General features: G+C 42.5%; 1 protein-coding gene across 1 annotated transcript in view; it reads left to right on the forward strand.

Annotated features, from left to right (window-relative positions):
• Positions 1–22,585, forward strand: part of CHN2 (chimerin 2) — a 346,590-nt gene that overhangs the window by 315,556 nt on the left and 8,449 nt on the right. Inside the window, exons 9-12 of the mRNA XM_081243907.1 lie at positions 2,833–3,006; positions 6,702–6,779; positions 9,467–9,604; positions 11,290–11,395. Coding sequence (XP_081100033.1) covers positions 2,833–3,006; positions 6,702–6,779; positions 9,467–9,604; positions 11,290–11,395 — 496 coding nt within the window. The remainder of the gene's footprint in view (positions 1–2,832; positions 3,007–6,701; positions 6,780–9,466; positions 9,605–11,289; positions 11,396–22,585) is intronic.

Below are 22,585 nucleotides of genomic sequence, written 5' to 3' on the forward strand. Positions count from 1 at the left end.
TATTTCAGCTTCTACTATATAAATACAGCAATCACCTATGGTGATACCTGGACAGGTCCAGGAGTGCTCGTGTATGTCAATTCCTCTACCTGCCCCCATCCCAGATCCATGAGGCAAGCAGTAAATGTAGGTTTGGAGGCAGACTCTCCAGAAATGATCTAGATACCCCTTATTACCACAAAAGTTACAAAGTATCTCACAGTTCAACCACTGAGCAAAGTGGTGGAATATCTGAATTACTCAGTGGTCATTAGTTCAACCTGTTCAGATTATACCTACCAAAAATATCCCTAATTGCTTCTATTATCCAATTTCAGCAGGAAACTGGTCCAAAGTCAATATTATGAGAATAAAACTCTGGGATTCAGATTAGCTGTGAACAGCAACTTGCTCTGGGATAAGAGAGTTTGGGTTTTTTGGGGATTTTTTTCTGTGTTTGTTTTTTTTTAAATAAAACATAATTCTAAGGCTATGCTACTATTCTCCAGTGGCCACTGTTTAACCTCATACTTCCTCTGAGCAGCAGGAGAACTGAAAACTGATCATTAAATGTTTGGAATATCCATCATTACCTCTCAACTCTCCATATTTTACATAATTTAAATATTTTTAAAATTAACTAGACTTTATTTATAGCATATAGAATTGTATTCGTTTGCAAAAACAATATTTTTATACTTGTTAGAAAACATCTTCATTTTAATAAAATGTCAGTATTTAACTCTACATAAAAACACTGTCATTTCAGACCTTAAAATGAAGTTTATAAAGAAATCAAAAATAGAATTATCCTATAATCCAGCAAGTCCACTTCTGGGTATATACCCAAAAGAACTGAAAGGAACAGATCTTTGTACACCCACATTGATAGCAACATTGTTCACAACAGCCAAAAGGTAGAAACAACCCAAGTATCCATCAGTGGATGAATGGATAAACAAAATGTGGTATATACATAAAATGGAATATTATTCAGCCTTTAAATGGTATCTTCTTCAGGAAATTCTGTCATGGGCTACAATATGAATGAACCTTAAGGACATTATGCTAAGTGAAATAAGCCCGTCACAAAAGGACAAATACTGTATGATTCCACTTCTATGAGACATCTAAAGTAGTCACATTCATAGACGCAGAAGGCAGAATGTGGTTGCCAGGGGCCGAGGGGAAGAGGGTCCAGGGAGTTACTGTTTTATGGGTACAGAGTTTCAGCTTTGAAAGATGCAAAAAGCTTTGGAGATGGGTGGTGGTGGCTGCACACAGTGGGAAGGTACCTAACGCCACTAAACTATACACTTAAAGTGGCTAAAATGGTGAATTTTACGTATATTTTACCACATTTCTAAAAATTTGTTTGAAATGAAGTTTGTAAGAATTCAGTGAGTAAAAATGACTAATGAAATAACTTAAGAATAGCTGGGCAGGTATCCTTATATTTTCTATCACCATATGTGCTATTTCTTCTATTTAACTCTCATGTAGTGTTCCTCACACTTCAGACTTCACATATATTATTTGATCTTCATGATAACCCTAGGAGTAGGTGCTATTATATCCAAACAAGAAAACCAGCCTATTCTATTTAGTTCAGTTCACCAACATTTATATTCACTAAATAGATCTATCAAATGTTATTGAAGTTTACTGGAGCTTTGCTGAATTTCTCATGTTGATAAAGCTAAGATAATTAGAACTGGTTTTGTCTTTGGAAGGGGATAGACAGAGAACTCAGCCAGTAAACATGACATGAAAATCACGTAATGACAAAAATCGTTTTCTGATGATTTTACAAAAGTTTAGATCCTCTCAAATCCTTGGTGTAGTTAAGTGCTTTTATTTAAAGCAACTGATTACAATATTCATTATCATGTGTGTATAATATGTATATAAAATATAAAAATGATATTATTATTCTTTACACCTATAAAAACAATCAGTATTAGAAGGTACTTTGAGTAGATACCAAATCAACTTTGAACATCTTCAGCATTAAATTTTCCAGAATGTAGACTGGTGCCTTGTTATTGTTAGAGAAATTCCATCAGTGGATACCAACTGCTAATAAGGCTTTTAATGTGCACATTGAACTTAAAAGCACCTTTTCAGTTTTGGATCTTGATGAGCTTTATAAATAATTAGTCTTATCATCACATTACATGGCATTGTTCTAAATTGTAAACTCTCGGGTACTCCCACCGGTGTCCAGTTAGACAGTATTTCCACTCAACAGGTGTCAAAATAAGGCAAATAGAAAGGAGAACGGCCTACTGAAACTGCCCAGCAAGGAGGACAGGAGTAAAAAGTATGGGCAACTCTCCAGGAAGGCGAAAGAAGATGCCAATGGTCATGGGTCTCTCAGACCAAAGATTAGAGATTCCTACAGAGACAGTCATCATGTCTTCCATAAAAGGAGTGTCACGAACTTAAGGGAAACAACCTAGCAAAAGTCCTAGGTGCCCTTTATGAGACACAATTTGCTCTGGGAATCCAAACCCAAAAGCCCTCATATGGACCCAAAGTTTCCAGTTCCGAAAGGGAAAAGAAACATACAAACAACCTGGCTAATTACCAAAACTGTCTCCATGAGATGTTCTATTCTTACGGTCCAGCCACAGAGAAGGCTTATTGAGAAAAAGGGAATTATATAAGTTTCATGAGTAAAGATAGATTTCATACTCATCTTGTGGACAGCATCACCTCTAAGGGGGATGCGTGTTTCAGAGAGATACAGCAAACTCTGGGTGTTTTCATTTTTATTTTTGTTAACATATAATTTGTGTTGAGCTTTGACAAAAGGGCCAGGCAAGCTTAATGTGGCTTCTTTGTTTACAGACTGTGGATTGAACGTACACAAACAGTGTTCCAAGCATGTTCCCAATGACTGCCAACCTGATCTCAAGAGGATCAAGAAGGTGTACTGTTGTGACCTGACAACACTCGTGAAGGCTCACAACATGCAGAGACCCATGGTGGTAGACATATGCATTCGGGAAATTGAAGCAAGAGGTTTGGGAAAAAAACACCTGCTTATTGTAGTGATTTTATTTTTACTGTTGTCAAGGAGACTTTCTTACAGTTGTTAAATTGACTCTCCAGTACTGATCTTGGGGAGATGGTCTGCCCAGGCCCATGCACGCGTGCCCGCATGCACACACGCTAAATCCAACCAACGACATCAATTTCTGTGTCGTACGTAAACCATGCATGTACGCATTTAACACACACTTGCTAAGCATTTATCATGTGCTACACACTGGGGATATAAAAGTCACAGTTCACACCTTCAAGAAATTCATAGCATAATATGCAGAATCAGGGGTTGGGGGCAAATAAATAAATGCTGTGAGTACCTGTATTCAAAACACTAAAAAAAACCCACGGAGTCACAGAGGAAAACATTTTAATCTTATCTGAGGAGAGTTCAGAAAGGGTTTATGGCAGAGGTGAGGTTTGAATCGAGTCTTTGAAAGTGCTTCTATTAAATAAGTAAAGAAATTTTTGGTCAACCCATATATTTTCTACCATATAGAAATTCACTCCTAGTATTGGTTCTGTTTATTTCAAAGAGGAGAGTTAAAAAATTGAAAAGATCTATTCATTGAAAATTGAGAAGGCAAGGAAGATAGAAACATTTCAAAGAAGAGATTCTTTATATTATGCTTGAGTCATCTTTCCTTTATTTGTGCTTTGGCCACTTTTCAGTATCAAAATGTTCAGTGATATGGTGGATAGAGTCTGGTTAGGGAGAACTGGATTGTTGGATGTAATTTGGATAATTGGAAAGGCTTTTACCATTGTTGCCATGTATTTACCCTCCTATAGTTGGTATCCATCATTGTGTCCAAATTGGCTTAATATGTTCTACAGGTATTTATGCATTCGCCAACCATCCCATTCTTTCCAAAACAAAACAAAAGAGGATATTGTAAGTTGTTATCCCAAACCTTTTAGAGATAGGAAATTATTCCCTCTTCCATACAGGATGAAAACGATAGCTATTCTGTTCCCTTACGACTTGCTCATTTCATCTCAAATTGTAAGAAATGCCTCCTGCCTTTTGACTGCTGTGTCTGTCAGAGCTGAATGGGAGCTTTGAAATCTGGTGAAGCTGTTGATGCAGGGGCTGAGCTGAGTACGAGTTGAGGGGGGTGCCCTGCCTCTGGATGAGTGGCTGGGAAGAGCAGCCCTGGGTCCTGCTGTTTAGAGGACTCCGCGACCCCAAAGGGTCAGATCATCAGCCTCTCCAGAGCCTGCAGTCAGGACTTGTGCTTCTCTAAAGAAGCTGGGATCATCCCATAGTGATCCTCATCAGAGACTGCTAATAATTTGGGCAAAGTTACTACCACATCTGGTGTCTAATGTGTCCACGGGGAGCACAGCACTAAGCATGTCTAGTACAAGAGCTAGAATAGCACAAGTTAGGAATCTATACGGAAGTCACAGCAAAGGGACGAGCTACAGGCATTAGGGGCCTGTGCATGTGAACAGAACCAGAGGATGGGCTGGAAGAAATTCACGTGATGCTTGCCATTCCCAAGCATCACGTGATGCTTCATTGCCACCACTGCCAACATCTTAGCCTGTGTTCCACCCATAGCACATTTCTTATTGTTCTCCAAATGCTTCTATTGCCACTTGTTTCTGCATGATACGGCAGAGTGAAAAGATCATGAACTTGAAGTTAGATTCCCTACCCCTTCTCATATTAGCTATAGTATGACCTTGGGCAAGTTACTAACTCCATTTGAATATCTATTTTCTCATCTTTAAAGTAACAGAATCAGTTGTACCTCTTAAGGTAGTTATGAGGGTTAAAATGAGTTGATCCATATAAATGACCTAGTACAGGGCCCAACATAATAGGACTCAACTGTGTTATTTCTTTTGGTTTTTTCTTGGAATGACCAACTCCCCTAACTCCACCTCCAAATCTGTGAGTCTAACCAATGTACTTAACCCATAGCTTTCAATGCTGTCACAGAGACCCCAAATAATAGTGTCTTCATAAAAGATAGAAATCTCTCTCTCCGGCAGCAGCCCAGGGCTCATGGAGCAGCTGCCCAGGAACAGGAACCCAGGCCCTGCAAGCTGTTGCTCTGTCATCCTTGAGTGCTGCCCTCATCTGCATGGTCCCAGATGGTTATCACCGTCTCATCTGCATTCCAACCAACAGCAAAAGGGCATACCCTTTCTCTTCAAGTCCATGACCCAGGCGCTGTACACATCACTTCTGCTCTCTTCACACTGGCCAGGAGTTAATGGCCTCTGCGATGGATGTTGTTCTAAAAACCAAGGGTTTTATCACAACAGAGGAAGTGGAGAACTAGTATTAGACAGGGAGCTGGCAGCCTCTGCTAACTCTGGCAAAGTCCAGCTTGTCCTTCATGATGTCCTTTAAAGATAGCTCCTCAGTAAGACCTTCCCCATGGCCTATTCTATCAAAAGGCAGTGTCAGTGTCCACTGCACTGTGCTCCCCTGTGCCACTGTGTCCTTGCCTCTGTTGCAGTGCAGGTTACAACTGGATTGGAGCATGCTTACATGCACCACCAACTAGAACAGGATGACACCAGGCCTCATCTTGTGGGCCAATTCAGTTGATCGGTAGTGGCATCCTAGACAACTGTCCTGAGACGAATTCTGAAACTGAGTGGGGCTCAGTGGGAGAAAAAGCTGAGGTCAATTAAGAATGTCTCTTCTGGTCACAGGAGAGAGGAGGGGGAGTATTTATGCCATGCATTTGTTGTCTCTGATGCAGACCTGATGTCAACCCTTATATATGGCAGATAGTACATGTGAAAACCAGAAATGCATGTTAGTTATCAGGAGTTTGACAGAGTATACTGCAGCAGCAGTAGAAGCTATTTATTTGCTTATTTATTATTGCTGTAGCTGTAGTTTGATAGCAGCTAGTTTTTGACATAAAAGGTCTGAAATCTTAAAAAAAAAAAAGTCTGAAATCTTGTCCTCTATCCCTTCTGATACTTTGGAAATATCTTAACAAATCAGTGAGATCTAGGAGCAGAACCCACATCTTTTTCTTAGCCTAAATATGCAGTGATCGAGTTTCCAGAATCATCCAGTAGAATTTTATTTTCCTGCATCTGTTTGTATGATGGTATACCAGGTATACCATCATACATTTGGAGAACAATATGAAGGTATACCAATTAAATCGATCGTATGTAGTTAAACATTTAACATATTGTCATGTTTATGATTAAACATATAAGGCTATAAAATCTGGATAGTTCCAGTAAAGTCAGGATAATATGTACCACACACATGCATACTTGTATTGTGTACCTAGCACACTGCTACATGCAGTATGGCAATATGGATTGAGATGATGCTGTGAGGAAAATAGTTTGCTGCAGTGAAATCACATCCAGCTGTCAGATGAACAAAGGAAGCAGGAGACCACGGTTGATGAGAATCTTGACCATGGGTTCACTTTGCAAAGCCAGGCAGGAGGAATACCAGATCGCTGAGGTCTCCACTGCCACACAAGCAAATGAAGACAGACTTGCACAGAAACCGAGATGGACAAGTTCAAGTTCTGACCTGACAGTATGTAATATATAAGAGCACTGGCTATATTTGCTTATTTCCTGATAGCACGCAGTGTAGATAGGAAATCAGATTCTTTTTTAGATGTTCTAGGAAGCTAAAGTTAAAATCTGTCCGTCCCCTTTTTTAACAGGATTAAAGTCAGAAGGGCTTTATAGAGTTTCCGGGTTTACTGAACACATCGAAGATGTCAAAATGGCATTTGACAGAGGTAGGCTTGCACTTTCTTAAGTGCCAAATGATTTATCCTTAGCATCCTCTCTTTGGGAACCAGATTTTACTCATAATGGGAATGGGTTTATTAGAGCTACTGAGAGCTGTTCTTTAGGAAGCCAAGGAGTAATGGTTTACAAATATCATAGTTCTCTGCTTCTCTGGGGAAAGTGTTTTTTTAAAAGTCATGGACAGTTGACCATATGGAGAAGTGGGTTTAAAATACTACTTGAGGGCTTCCCTGGTGGTGCAGTGGTTGAGAGTCCGCCTGCCGATGCAGGGGACACAGGTTCGTGCCCCGGTCCGGGAAGATCCCACATGCCGTGGAGCGGCTGGGCCCGTGAGACATGGCTGCTGAGCCTGCGTGTCCGGAGCCTGTGCTCCGCAACGGGAGAGGCCACACAGTGAGAGGCCCGCGTACCACCAAAGAAAAAGCTACTTGAAAATGATCAGACAGCATTTGGTGCCATTAAGGTTCTTGACTTTGTTGCCCAACATTTATGGTCAGTTCACATGGCACCAGGGTACCTTCTGCATCCTCCATCTCAGATCCCTTTGATTTCTTCTCCCAAAGCTCCAAAGAAGAGAGCATAGGGATGGGGGTACCCCTGGCACTGAAGTAGGGGAAGTTTAGGAGGTAACTCCTTTTGTTCTTTGTGACTGTGCCATACATCCTCTAGGCCATATTCTTTCTTAGGTCAGATATCATGAGCCAACTTGGGAACTTATTAAAAATACAGATCACCAGGGCCCACCCTGGGGACTCATTCAGGAAGCTGAGTGAGCCCAAGAATCTGTATATCTGTTGAATGATCCAAATACTTCCGGTACAGCCAATCAGAGATGAAACGTCTAGCCCACTAGCTAGGACCTGCACTCTGCAGAGTAGTAGACAAGGTCACTGCTGATCTAGCTGCCCTGTCTGTCCAGGCTCATAGCCAGTTCCTCCTGTCTGTATACTTTGTACCCCAGTAATACTGAAATACACCCTCCCCCTTTTCATGAAGAGGCACCTGGGCTCACATTGCTCTGTCCATCTAGAATGTGTTCACATCTCTGCCTGCAAGCACTTAACCTATTCATCAGGTGTCAGCTCGAGTCTTTCCTCTGTCATGACTCCTCCCCAAGCTGACCTAAGAATTCCATTTCCTTTTCCTCTGCCCGCCCCCTTGTTTCCACATGTCTCCAGCACAGCCGTCTTCTTATTTCCTTGTAATTGTTGAGTTGCAGGCCTGACTCCCAGTCTAACTAGAGTTATTTGAAGGGAGTACAGTTGGCCTTCTATATCTGCAGGTTCCATATCTGTAGAGTCAACCAATCATGGATCAAAAATATTTTTTTTAATTCCAGAAAGTTCCAAAAACCAGAACTTGAATTTGCCACATGCTGGCAACTCTTTTTTTTTTTTTTTTTTTGAGGTATGCGGGCCTCTCACTGTTGTGGCCTCTCCCGTTGCGGAGCACAGGCTCCGGACGCGCAGGCTCAGCGGCCATGGCTCACGGGCCCAGCCGCTCCGCGGCATGTGGGATCTTCCCAGACCGGGGCACGAACCCGTGTCCCCTGCATCGGCAGGCGGACTCTCAACCACTGCGCCACCAGGGAAGCCCAGGCAACTCTTTATGTAGCATTTACATTGTAAATAATCTAGAGATGATTTAAAGTATACTGGAGGATATGCATAAGTTATATGCAAATACTAAGCCATTTTACATAAGAGACTTGAGTATCCTTGGTTATGGTGTCCACACAGTGGGAAGTTCCTGGAACCAATCCCCCTTGGATACTGAGGGACAACCATATGTCTTTTCTTCTTTGATGCACTAGGGCTTAATAGTGCCTGGCACATGGTAGATTCTCAATAAATATTTGTTAAATACATAAATAAGGGCATCAGATGGCATATCTGCTACACTCTTATTGTTTTCTGTACATTAGCTTTTTTAATCCTCAGAACCAAATTTGCTGAGGCATTTGTTCTTTCAATTCTCTGTATAAAGGAAAATGCTAATAGTCCCTATATGATTGAAACATTTTTCTATCCAAAAAGTTTTATAGACTGCAACAATTAAATTGGACTGATATTTACTAATGGTAAAACAAAAAGTCAAAAAATGTCTTCAGAATGATTGTAAAAATAGTAAGAAATATAACATTACCTATACATGAGGGAAGGTTAAAGTTTCCCAGATTAAAGTCCTAGGGACTAGGGGAGAAATAATCAAGTGAAAAGAAACTTCAGTAAGCCTGAAAGAGACACTAGAAACTGAAGATATTCAACCATTATTTTCTGTATGTGATCTTCAAATCCAAGTCCAAAGAATAGTAAATAAGAGATTCTTGATTTTTTAACTTCAAATTAGATTGTTATTCTATTATGAACCTTTGTGTCTAGAATATAAATTACTGTGCTAGATTTCTATTTAGCAAATTACCAGGGGCTGGGACCCAAAGAACTATTTTAAGTCTATTTCACTACTTTTTTGGCTGCACTTACCCTCAGACCCAAAATCCCTCTCACCAAACTTCTTTTGTTACTTCCTGCATCTCAGTGTTATTAGAAGCCAAAGTAGTCAGCTGAAACTTGTAAAGGAGCATTCATTGTTGGATCTTTTTTTCTTTCTGGGCATGCTTTAACTTGGTGAAATAAGGTCCTAATTAGGAATTGGATCATTGATTGTTTTTCAGATGGTGAAAAGGCCGATATATCTGCCAACATCTATCCAGACATAAACATCATCACTGGAGCCCTTAAACTGTATTTCAGAGACTTACCCATTCCTGTCATCACCTATGATACCTATTCCAAATTTATAGAAGCAGCAAGTAAGTATGGAGAACTAATTTTTTAATGGCACCAAAGTTTTAAGTGCAATGCTTTTGACTTCAAGAAAATTAAAACTCAGACCTGATTAAATTATTGCATGAGGATTTGCTTTGCCAAGCGAGGTCACAATGGTACAGTTAAGAGAAAACTAGGCATAGTTCACCAGCTGAGTTGACCCAGTACTAAGCCAGCTCTGCTTGGCTGAAGCTAGGTGCCAGGCAGTTCTGTCTCTCCCCATCGTTTCTTCTATGCTGGGAACCAGCACAGTCAGGCTTACTCTGTTATATGTTGAAAGCAGAATGTTTCTGCAGCAAACAATCAGATGTTCTTCAATGAGGACTGTATAGATTAACTACTTTCATCTATTAGGCAGAATCCCATTGCTAATCAATTAAAGTCATACCCTAAGTTTTGCACAATGATGCTGTTCAAAATTAGTAATAGGCCCAGAATATACTGTGTCAGCTACTATACTAGGAACTCTCACCAATATCTTCTTGTTTAATCTTCCCATCTACCTGATGAATCACGTACTCTAATCCCATTGTACAGAGGAGGAAGGCTAGGCTTGGAGAGCTGAGCTCACAGGTCCAGGGGTGGAACATCAGCATTGGACTTCCATCAATCCGTAGCTGCTCATTCAGGGTTTGGCACTTGGGTCACCGCCGTCAGGAGAGAGAACCATAGTGTGTATATGTGTGTTGGGGTGTGGGGGGAGTTGCACTACACTTTGTCCAGGAGCATAGTGAGGAAGGGGAGATTTAGGTGCTAGAATGAATGACATAGAAGTCAAGCACACCTCAAGGAACTTTTTATTTAAAAAAATATATAACCTTTAAAGGTATGTGTTGCTAAATATAATAACAAGATGCCTGATGGGGAGAGACGTGGGCAGGCTGGGATTAGTGCAAGGTGTACTTTCCAGATGAGCTGTGGCCCTACTCCCTGGTGAGAGCATTCTTTCCTGGGTCCTGGTGGTCTTGGGGGAGAAGGTTCTGGCAGCAGGGTGCCCTCCCTGGAGGAGTGACCAGGGGAGCTTTCTTTGAGTGGCTGCCAATACCTATCAGAGTCCTAAAAAGCAGAAGCATGCATGCTTCCTCCCGTTGTTAACGTACCTACTATCTACTTCCTAACCTGGACGGCACACTGGGGTTAACCATGCCAACATTCTGGTGAAAAGTGCCATCAGTGCAGACTGAGTTGGCTGGCTCACCTTCCAGTGCCCTTGCATTGTAGAGCGTATTCCGTCATGGAAGCCTACCACAGAAAGAGTTGGTAGACAACTTCAAGAGAATGCTCCCAAGTGTGGTCCAATTTAAACTAAAGCTGGGGATAGTGAGTTTTCTAGCAAATCCAGTGTTCAGAAGATGGGCAAAACACAGTCGGTGCATGTGCCACCAGCAAGCACCTACAGGGCTGCAGATTTCTGGAGGGCAAGGACCATGGGCAGCCTCCTGCCACACAGCCAGTGGACGTTCAACACGCATGTGGTTCCCAGCCTCAGAGCCTTTTCTGGAATACGGCAAGACATGGAACACATCGATTACCGATTAGTACAGTTAAGTTATCGATTAGTAGACTGCCCCTTTTTCTGCAACCTGAACAAACCGGACTTCTTGTTACTTCCCTGAACACTTTAATGTTTCAACACTGCACGAATATTCATTACGTGTGATCTTCACAGAAATCTCCAGTGCGGATGAGAGGCTGGAAGCGGTCCACGAAGTGCTGATGCTGCTTCCTCCTGCCCACTATGAGACCCTCCGGTACCTGATGATCCACCTAAAGAAGTAAGTTGACACCTCCTCGGCGCCGCTTCTGCAGTCCCTACCTGCCCCGGGCAGTTAACGCAACAGGAAAAGTTCACAGCCTCCCCAACCTGCTGAGCAGACAGACCGCCCTTCAGAGTGAATTAGGCCGCCTTCTCCAGCCCAGCCCCATTCATAACTGCTAGGCACTCACTCTGTGGCAGGGGCTGCTCCGTGCACTTTAGATGCGTTATCTCTATGAGGGGGATACTGTTGGATGACATTGCTGAAACTTGGGGAGGTTCAATAAGTGATGCAAAGAGATGCAGTAAAGCCAGGACTGAAACCCAGTCCGAGCCGTGGCCCTTACTGTGTCTTAACCATTTGCCTGCACTGCCTCCGCCTCTGCATCTTCCTCCCACGCCAGCCTTGTGCTCTGTGTTCTGTTCATCCTCCTCCTCACGAGGGTCCCAGATTCCTGAGGCTGCCTTCCTTCTCTGATCTCTTGTTTTACTGGACATGTTAATTATCTATCACTGCGGAACAAATTGCCCCCAAGCTTAGTGGCTTAAAACAATAAACATTTGTTACCGCGCAGTCTCTGTGATCAGGAATCCAGGTGGCTTCACTGGGTGCCTCTGGTTCAAGGTTTCTGATGAGGTTGCAGTCAAACTGACAGCCAGGCTACAACCTCCTCTGAAGGCTTGAGTTGGGGAGCGTCCACTTCCAAGGTCCGTCACATGGCGTTTGGCAGGATTCAGTTCTTCAGTGGCTATTAGACCGCAGGCCTCTCTTGCTGACTGTTCTCTGGAGGCCACCCTCAGTTCCCTGTCCTACGGGTCTCCCCATAGGCAGCTCACCCAAATGGCAGCTGGCCACCCTTACAGCAAGCAAGCATGAGCACCCAAGATGAAAGATAGTCTTTCTGTAACCTGATCTCAGAAGTGATATCCTGTTGCTTTTGCTACACCCTGTGTGCTAGAAGCAAGTCACTAGGTCTAGCCCGTGCTCTAGGGGAGGGGGTTACAGAAGGGTATGAATTCCAGGAGGCAGGGATCAATCACTGGGAGCCATCTCAGAGGGTGCCTGCCACAGAGGGCTGCACACTGGGTTATCTGTGTGAGAGCACGTGAGACAGATGGAGATGGCTGTTCACAGGATACTAAGTCTCTGGTTCTAGACTCTTTTACCTAAACCATGGATCTCTTTCCTTCACGGTACTTGTATAGTGAAGTCAATCAGTTGGTCTTTGAGATGTTGGAAGGATCAGGGTGCTTCTGTGTTTCTGGAAGTTACATGGCAACAGCCCATTCTTAGATTAAAAAAAAAAATTGTCTAGACCAACTTACAGATCCATTCAGTAAGTGAAAGGAAGTGGAGAACACTGTAGAAACACTAAGGTATTGAGGTTTTAATTTTTCTGCCTTTAAAACATATAAATACTCTTGCTCATATTCAACGTGATCAGGGATGTAACATGTAGCTTGGAAGAGTCCCATTTTGATTAATTTATTTTTTTAATGTATTTATTTTATTTATTTTTGGCTGCATTGCGTCTTTGTTGCTGCGTGTGGGCTTTCTCTAGTTGCGGAGAATGGGGGCCACTCTTCATTGCGGTCCGTGGGCTTCTCATTGTGGTGGCTTCTCTTCTTGCGTAGCACAGGCTGTAGGCGTGCGGGCTTCAGGAGTTGTGACTCGTGGGCTCTAGAGCGCAGGCTCAGTAGTTGTGGCGCATGGGCTTAGTTGCTCCGTGGCATGTGGGATCTTCCCGGACCAGGGATTGAACCCACGATCCCTGCATTGGCAGGCAGATTCTTAACCACTACCACCAGGGAAGTCCCTGATTAATTTATTGAATTTAAGAGTACAAGTAATTTTTGGATTAAAAAAAAGACTAGAATGTCAGCGTGGCTCTTAAATAGCTCTAAGTTATTTCTTTCAGTGCTCAACTGTTACACTTTGGAAGGCAAAGTATCATTATCAGTAGAAATGCTGACGTGCCAGTTGAATCTTAAATGCCAATTATTTAGTATTTTTCCTATGGTGGGTTTGCTAGCCATCTTGTTTGGTGAGGTGTGGTGCCTGACTTAGTGGGGAAATACGAGCACTTTGAAAGTGAAGTATGTCCTCTTTCTTACCTCCCTCTTAACTTTGCAAGGTGAAGGTAATACAAGCTGAATTACCCTTCCTAAAATAATGCTAAATGGCTAGTGTTAATTAGCTTCAAGAGAATAAACACAAAGGGATGGCTTTCTGTGCAACACCTGAACATATGGTAATCCTATTTTGCTCTTCTTTGGAGAATGTAATCCCTTTTACATCTCTTAGGAACATCCTAAAACCTAAATCCTTAAAGCAAAATATCAGAGAGATCATAATTTTATTCTACTTGGAAGGTATTAAGGCAACGTTGGAGTTTGAACTTCATCTTTTAAAGGCTTGGCAGTTCTTGGACGTGGATGTTGAAATGATGATTTTCTTTTTTTTTTTAATAATTTATATTGGAGTATAGTTTTTTTTTTACATCTTTATTGCAGTATAATTACTTTACAATGGTGTGTTAGTTTCTGCTTTATAACAAAGTGAATCAGTTATACATATACATATGTTCCCATATCTCTTCCCTCTTGCGTCTCCCTCCCTCCCACCCTCCCTATCCCACCCCTCTAGGTGGTCACAAAGCACGGAGCTAATCTCCCTGTGCTATGCGGCCGCTTCCCACTAGCTATCTATTTTACATTTGGTAGTGTATATATGTCCATGCCACTCTCTCACTTTGTCACAACTTACCCTTCCCCCTCACCATATCCTCAAGTCCATTCTCTAGTAGGTCTGTGTCTTTATTCCTGTCTTACCCCTAGGTTCTTCATGACATTTTTTTCTTTTTCTTAAATTCCATATGTATGTGTTAGCATACGGTATTTGTCTTTCTCTTTCTGACTTACTTCACTCTGTATGACAGACTCTATGTCCATCCACCTCATTACAAATGCTCAATTTCGTTTCTTTTTATGGCTGAGTAATATTCCATTGTATATATGTGCCACATCTTCTTTATCCATTCATCCGATGATGGACACTTAGGCTGTTGCCATCTCCTGGCTATTGTAAATAGAGCTGTAATGAATATTTTGGTATATGACTCTTTTTGAATTACGGTTTTCTCAGGGTATATGCCCAGTAGTGGGATTGCTGGGTCATATGGTAGTTCTACTTGTAGTTTTTTAAGGAACCTCCATACTGTTCTCCATAGTGGCTGTACCAATTCACATTCCCACCAGCAGTGCAAGAGTGTTCCCTGTTCTCCACACCCTCTCCAGCATTTATTGTTTCTAAATTTTTTGATGATGGCCATTCTGAATGGTGTGAGATGATATCTCATTGTAGTTTTGATTTGCATTTCTCTAATGATTAATGATGTTGAGCATCCTTTCATGTGTTTGTTGGCAGTCTGTATATCTTCTTTGGAGAAATGTCTAGTTAGGTCTTCTGCCCATTTTTGGATTGGGTTGTTTGTTCCTCTGTTATTGAGTTGCATGAGCTGCTTGTAAATCTTGGAGATTAGTCCTTTGTCAGTTGCTTCATTTGCAAATATTTTCTCCCATTCTGAGGGTTGTCTTTTGGTCTTGTTTATGGTTTCCTTTGCTGTGCAAAAGCTTTGAGGTTTCATTAGGTCCCATGTGTTTATTTTTGTCTTTATTTCCATTTCTCTAGGAGGTGGGTCCAAAAGTATCTTGCTGTGATTTATGTCATAGAGTGTTCTGCCTACGTTTTCCTCTAAGAGTTGGATAATGTCTGGCCTTACATTTAGGTCTTTAATCCATTTTGAGCTTATTTTTGTGTATGGTGTTAGGGAGTGATCTAATCTCATACTTTTACATGTCCCTGTCCAGTTTTCCCAGCACCACTTATTGAAGAGGCTGTCCTTTCTCCACTGTACATTCCTGCCTCCTTTATCAAAGAAAAGGTGACCATATGTGCGTGGGTTTATCTCTGGGCTTTCTATCCTGTTCCATTGATCTATCTTTCTGTTTTTGTGCCAGTACCACACTGTCTTGATCACTGTAGCTTTGTAGTATAGTCTGAAGTCAGGGAGCCTGATTCCTCCAGCTCCGTTTTTTGTTCTCAAGATTGCTTTGGCTATTCGGGGTTTTTTGTTTATCCATACAAATTTTGAAATTTTTTGTTCTAGTTCTGTGAAAAATGCCAGTGGTAGTTTGATAGGGATTGCATTGAATCTGTAGATTGCTTCGGGTAGTAGAGTCATTTTCACAATGTTGATTCTTCCAATCCAAGAACATGGTGTATCTCTCCATCTATTTGTATCATCTTTAATTTCTTTCATCAGTGCCTTATAATTTTCTGCATAGAGGTCTTTTGTCTCCTTAGGTAGGTTTATTCCTAGATATTTTATTCTTTTTATTGCAATGGTAAATGGGAGTGTTTTCTTGATTTCACTTTCAGATTTTTCATCATTATAGGAATGCCAGAGATTTCTGTGCATTAATTTTGTATCCTGCTACTTTACCAAATTCATTGCTTAGCTCTAGTAGTTTTCTGGTAGCATCTTTAGGATTCTCTATGTATAGTATCATGTCATCTGCAAACAGTGACAGCTTTACTTCTTTTCCGATTTGGATTCCTTTTATTTCCTTTTCTTCTCTGACTGCTGTGTCTAAAACTTCCAAAACTATGTTGAATAAGAGTGGTGAGGGCTTCCCTGGTGGCGCAGTGGTTGAGAGTCCGCCTGTCGATGAAGGGGACGCGGGTTTGTGCCCTGGTTCGGGAAGATCCCACATGCCGCGGAGCCGCTGGGCCCGTGAGCCATGGCCGCTGAGCCTGCGCATCCGGAGCCTGAGCACCGCAACGGGAGAGGCCACAACAGTGAGGGGCCCGTGTACTGCAAAAAAAAAAAGAGTGGTGAGAGTGGGCAACCTTGTCTTGTTCCTGATCTTAGTGGAAATGCTTTCAGTTTGTCACCATTGAGGACGATGTTGGCTGTGGGTTTGTCATATATGGCCTTATTATGTTGAGGAAAGTTCCCTCTATGCCTACTTTCTGGAGGGTTTTTATCATAAATGGGTATTGAATTTTGTCGAAAGCTTTCTCTCCATCTATTGAGATGACCATATGGTTTTTCTCCTTCAATTTGTTAATATGGTGTATCACATTGATTGATTTGCATATATTGAAGAATCCATGCATTCCTGAAATAAACCCCACTTGATCATGGTGTATGATCCTTTTAATGTGCTGTTGGATTCTGTTTGCTAGTATTTTGTTGAGGATTTTTGCATCTATGTTCATCAGTGATATTGGCTTGTAGTTTTCTTTCTTTGTGACATCCTTATCTGGTTTTGGTATCAGGGTGATGGTGGCCTCGTAGAATGAGTTTGGGAGTGCTCCTCCCTCTGCTATATTTTGGAAGAGTTTGAGGAGGATAGGTGTTAGCTCTTCTCTAAATGTTGGATAGAATTCGCCTGTGAAGCCATCTGGTCCTGGTCTTTTGTTTATTGGAAAATTTTTAATCACAGTTTCAATTTCAGTGCTTGTGATTGGTCTGTTCATATTTTCTATTTCTTCCTGATTCAGTCTTGGCAGGTTGTGCATTTCTAAGATTTGTCCATTTCTTCCAGGTTGTCCATTTTTTTGGCATGTAGTTGCTTGTAGTAATTTCTTATGATCTTTTGTATTTCTGCAGTGTCAGTTGTTACTTCTCCTTTTTCATTTCTAATTCTATTGATTTGAGTCTTCTCCCTTTTTTCTTGATGAGTCTGGCAAATGGTTTATCAATTTTGTTTATCTTCTCAAAGAACCAGCTTTTAGTTTTATTGATCTTTGCTATTGTTTCCTTCATTTCTTTTTCATTTATTTCTGATCTGATCTTTATGATTTCTTTCCTTCTGCTAACTTTGGGGTTTTTTTGTTCTTCTTTCTCTAATTGCTTTAGGTGTCAGGTTAGGTTGTTTATTCGAGGTGTTTCCTGTTTCTTAAGGTAGGATTGTATTGCTATAAACTTCCCTCTTAGAAACTGCTTTTGCTGCATCCCATAGGTTTTGGGTCGTCATGTCTCCATTGTCATTTGTTTCTAGGTATTTTTTGATTTCCTCCTTGATTTCTTCAGTGATCACTTTGTTATTAAGTAGTGTATTGTTTAGCCTCCATGTGTTTGTATTTTTTACAGATCTTTTTCTATAGTTGTTATCTAGTCTCATAGCGTTGTGGTCGGAAAATATACTTGATACAATTTCAATTTTCTTAAATTTACCAAAGCTTGATTTGTGACCTAAGATATGATCTATGCTGGAGAATATTCCATGAGCACTTGAGAAAAATGTGTATTCTGTTGTTTTTGGATGGAATGTCCTATAAATATCAATTAAGTCCATCTTGTGTAATATATCATTTAAAGCTTGTGTTTCCTTATTTATTTTCATTTTGGATGATCTGTCCATTGGTGAAAGTGGGGTGTTGAAGTCCCCTACTATGACTGTGTTACTGTCGATTTCCCCTTTTATGGCTGTTAGTATTTGCCTTATGTATTGAGGTGCTCCTATGTTGGGTGCATAAATATTTACAATTGTTATATCTTCTTCTTGGATTGATCCCTTGATCATTATGTAGTGTCCTTCTGTGTCTAATAGTCTTTATTTTAAAGTCTATTTTGTCTGATATGAGAATTGCTACTCCAGCTTTCTTTTGGTTTCCATTTGCATGGAATAACTTTTTCCATCCCCTTACTTTCAATCTGTATGTGTCCCTATGTCTGAAGTGGGTCTCTTGTAGACAGCATATATATGGGTCTTGTTTTTGTATCCATTCAGCCAGTCTGTGTCTTTTGGTGGGAGCATTTAATCCATTTACATTTAAGGTAATTATCGATATGTATGTTCCTATTCCCCGTTTTCTTAATTGTTTGGGGTTTCTTATTGTAGGTCTTCTCCTTCTCTTGTGTGGCTTTTTTTTGTGTGTGTGCGGTACGCAGGCCTCTCACTGTTGTGGCCTCTCCTGTTGCGGAGCCCAGGCTCCAGACGTGCAGGCTTATCGGCCATGGCTCACGGGCCCAGCCACTCCGCAGCATATGGGATCGTCCCGGACCGGGGCATGAACCTGTGTCTCCTGCGTCGGCAGGCAGACTCTCAACCACTGTGCCACCAGGGAAGCCCCTCTTGTGTTTCTTGCCTAGAGAATATCCTTTAGCATTTGTTGTAAAGCTGGTTTGGTGGTTCTGAACTCTCTCAGCTTTTGCTTGTCTGTAAAGGTTTTAATTTCTCCATCAAATCTGAATGAGATCCTTGCTGTGTAGAGTAATCTTGTTGGTAGATTTTTCTCCTTCATCACTTTAAATATGTCCTGCCAGTCCCTTCTGGCTTGCAGAATTTCTGCTGAAAGATCAGCTGTTAACCTAATGGGGATTACCTTGTGTGTTGTTGTTTTTCCCTTGCTGTTTTTAATATGTTTTCTTTGTATTTAATTTTTGACAGTTTGATTAATATGTGTCTTGGCGTATTTCTCCTTGGATTTATCCTGTATGGGACTCTCTGTGCCTCCTGGACTTGACTATTTCCTTTCCCATATTAGGGAAGTTTTCAATGATAATCTCTTCAAATATTTTCTCAGTCCCTTTCTTTTTCTCTTCCTCTTCTGGGACCCCTATAATTCAAATGTTGGTGCGTTTAATGTTGTCCCAGAGGTCTCTGAGACTGTCCTCAGTTCTTTCCATTCTTTTTTCTTTATTCTGCTCTGCAGTAGTTATTTCCACTATTTTATCTTCCAGGTCACTTATCCATTCTTCTGCCTCAGTTATTCTGCTATTGATCCCTTCTAGAGTATTTTTTTTTTTTTTTTTGCTATACGCGGGCCTCTCACTGTTGTGGCCCCTCCTGTTGCAGAGCACAGGCTCCATATGCGCAGACTCAGCGGCCATGGCTCACGGGCCCAGCCGCTCCGCAGCATGTGGGATCTTCCCGGACCGGGGCACGAACCCGTTTCCCCTGCATCAGCAGGTGGACTCTCAACCACTGCGCCACCAGGGAAGCCCTAGAGTATTTTTAATTTCATTTATTGTGTTGTTCATCGTTGTTTGTTTCATCTTTAGTTCTTCTAGGTCCTTGTTAAATGTTTCTTGCATTTTCTCTATTGTATTTCCAAGATTTTGGATCATCTTTACTGTCATTATTCTGAATTATTTTTCACGTAGACTGCCTATTTCCTCTTCATTTGTTTGGTCTGGTGGGTTTTTATCTTGCTCCTTCATCTGCTGTGTGTTTTTCTGTCTTCTCATTTTGCTTATCTTACTGTGTTTGGGGTCTCCTTTTTGCAGGCTGCAGGTCCTTAGTTCCCGTTGTTTTTGATGTCTGTCCCCAGTGGCTAAAGTTGGTTCAGTGGGTTGTGTAGGCTTCCTGGTGGAGGGGACTAGTGCCTGTGTTCTGGTGGATTAGGCTGAATCTTGTCTTTCTGGTAGGCAGGTCCACGTCTGGTGGTGTGTTTTGGGGTGTCTGTGGACTTATTATGATTTTAGGCAGCCTCTCTGCTAATGGGTGGGGTTGTGTTCCTGTCTTGCTAGTTGTTTGGCATAGGGTTTCCAGCACTGTAGCTTGCTGGTCGTTGAGTGAAGCTGGGTGTTGGTGTTGAGATGGTGATCTCTGGGAGATTTTCGCCACTTGATATTATGTGGAGCTGGGAGGTCTCTTGTGGACCAGTGTCTTGAAGTTGGCTCTCCCAACTCAGAGGCACAGCACTGACTCCTGGCTGCAGCACCAAGAGCCTTTCATCCACATGGCTCAGAATAAAAGGGAGAAAAAGTAGAAAGAAAGAAAGAAGATAAAATAAAGTAAAAAAGTAAGGTAAAATAAAAATAAAGTTATTAAAATAAAAGAACAATTATTAAGAAAAAAATATTTTAAGTAAAAAAAAAAAAAAAAAAAAAACGGACGGATAGAACCCTAGGACAAATGGTGAAAGCAAAGCTATACAGAAAAAATCTCACACAGAAGCATACACATACACACTCACAAAAGGAGGAAAAGGGGAAAAAATAATAAATCTTGGTCTCAAAGTCCACCTCCTCAATTTGGGATGATTCGTTGTCTATTCAGGTGTTCCACTGATGCAGGGTACATCAAGTTGATTGTGGAGATTTAATCTGCTGCTCCTGAGGCTGCTGGGAGAGATTTCCCTTTCTGTTCTTTGTTCGCACAGCTCCCGAGGTTCAGCTTTGGATTTGGCCCCGCCTCTGCACGTAGGTCACCGGAGGGCATCTGTTCTTCGCTCAGACAGGACGGGGTTAAAAGAGCCGCTGATTCGGGGGCTCTGGCTCACTGAGGCCGGGGGGGAGGGAGGGGTACGGAGTGCAGGGCGAGCCTGCGCGGCAGAGGCCTGCTGACGTTGCACCAGCCTGAGGTGCGCCGTATGTTCTCCCGGGGAAGTTGTCCCTGTAAGGTTGGATCTTAACAAATGGCATAGCGAAACAGAGGAAAGCTTCAAGTGAGCTTTATTAGGGGGCACTCCCAGGCGAAGTTCACTGGTCCGAGAGAAAGGGGCCAGAGAAGTCGCACCCAGGCGAGGGTTAGGCAAGATTTTATAGGGGAAGAAGGGAAAGGGGTGTGGTGAATCTGGGAGGGCGCAGGGTATTCCTTATTTGGTGGTCTCTTCGGGTATCGTGGCGATATCTGGTGCCAGTTACATCAGTCTTGGGACCGCTAGTCCCGCCCCTCGAAAGGCGGGAAGGCTGGGCCGGGTGGAAAGTCCCCAGGTCAGTTCCTGGAACTGGGTGATCCGGAAAGTCTCCAGGTCAGTTTCTGGAACTGGGTGGTCCGGAGAGTTTTGGTCTGATGCAACCTGTGAATCTGATTGCGTTTCCCTGCCTCGGGACAGTTGGCCTTACATCCCGACATCTTTGGTGTAATGGGGCGGCGTTCTGATCTCTGGCTACTTCATGCTGAATGGGGGCGTTGAAAGGGGAGTCGGGCGACCAGAGGTCCGAGGCTTAGGGGAGACCAGTGGGGGGTTCTGTAGGAAGCAAGGTGTAAGGACCAAGGAGCATTTGGTTTGTGGTCACCCGAGAGACTTCCTCCATGCGCCTGCGAAGGAACCGAAGAAAACGGGGCAAACATGAGCAAGATACAGATGAGAATTAAGGGGCCTAAGATTGGTGTTAGCCAGGTATAGAGGGTGGTTCGCCACCAATCGAAGCGATGGAGGGCGTTTACGTTGTCTTCTTCGCCGAGTCCTGTTTCACTGATGTAATAGCAGCGTTCCTCCTGTAGGAAGAGGCAGGTACCTCCTTTGTCGGCCGTCAGGAGATCCAGGGCTCGTCGATTCTGGAGAGCGACTCGGGCTATGGAGGTGATTTGGTGCTGGAGAGAGGAGATGGAGGCGGCGAAGGCTTCAATGGCTAGCTGGAGTTTATGTTCTAAGTCGCGGGATGTTGAAACACTGTGTTAGAGCTCCCCGCCCCCCGCCACGAGGCCTGCAGTGACCAAGGAGGAGGCGAGAGAGATGCCTGCAACCAGAGGAAGAAAGATAGCTCTTTTCCGTCGGGTAAAGGGTGGCGTGATTAGCGAGGAAAATTCAGCTTGGCTATACAGTGTGAGTTGTGGGACGAGAGTAACGGGGATACATGGGAAGGGGGAGGAAGAATTGATCTCTTTTGTGAGGGAACCATTGCACCACAAAAACATGCCTGGTGGTGCTTCAATTGATGTGTTTACCGTGAGGGATGTGTTGCAAAGAAACCCAGTATCAGCTAGATTTGGGCGGCTGCCTTAACAGATGGTGAGATTTTTTGAATCAAGGAATATGGGGACTTTTAACAGGGAAAAAGGTGGGTTTGGGGAGGTGTAGGAAGTAGAATTGAAGGTCTGGTCGAGTGGGACAGCAGCCAAGGGTGGCCAGCCAAGCGAGGCACATAGAAAGCAGTCGGAGATGTTACCTATTCCTGTGTGGTTGAGTATCTGTCCTGAATTGCTACTTCTTTAGGAAGCTGGAGGGCCTCCAGGAGCTTTGCAATGAGGGAAGCGTTGACCACTGGGGATCCCTTAGTGGTCAGAAATCCACATTCCCTCCATAGTGCTGAGTGGCTGTGTGCAATGAGAAAGGCATATTTAGAGTCTGTGTAGATGTTAACCCTTTGGTCTTTGGAAAGGTTAAGGGCTCGTGTAAGTGCGATTAGTTCAGCCTTTTGGGAGGTCGTTCCTTCTGGGAGGCTGTTAGCCTTGATAATAGTTGAGA

The sequence above is a fragment of the Mesoplodon bidens genome (assembly GCF_964165515.1).
Source record: "Mesoplodon bidens genome assembly, chromosome: 9".
Taxonomy (NCBI): Eukaryota; Metazoa; Chordata; class Mammalia; order Artiodactyla; family Ziphiidae; genus Mesoplodon; species Mesoplodon bidens.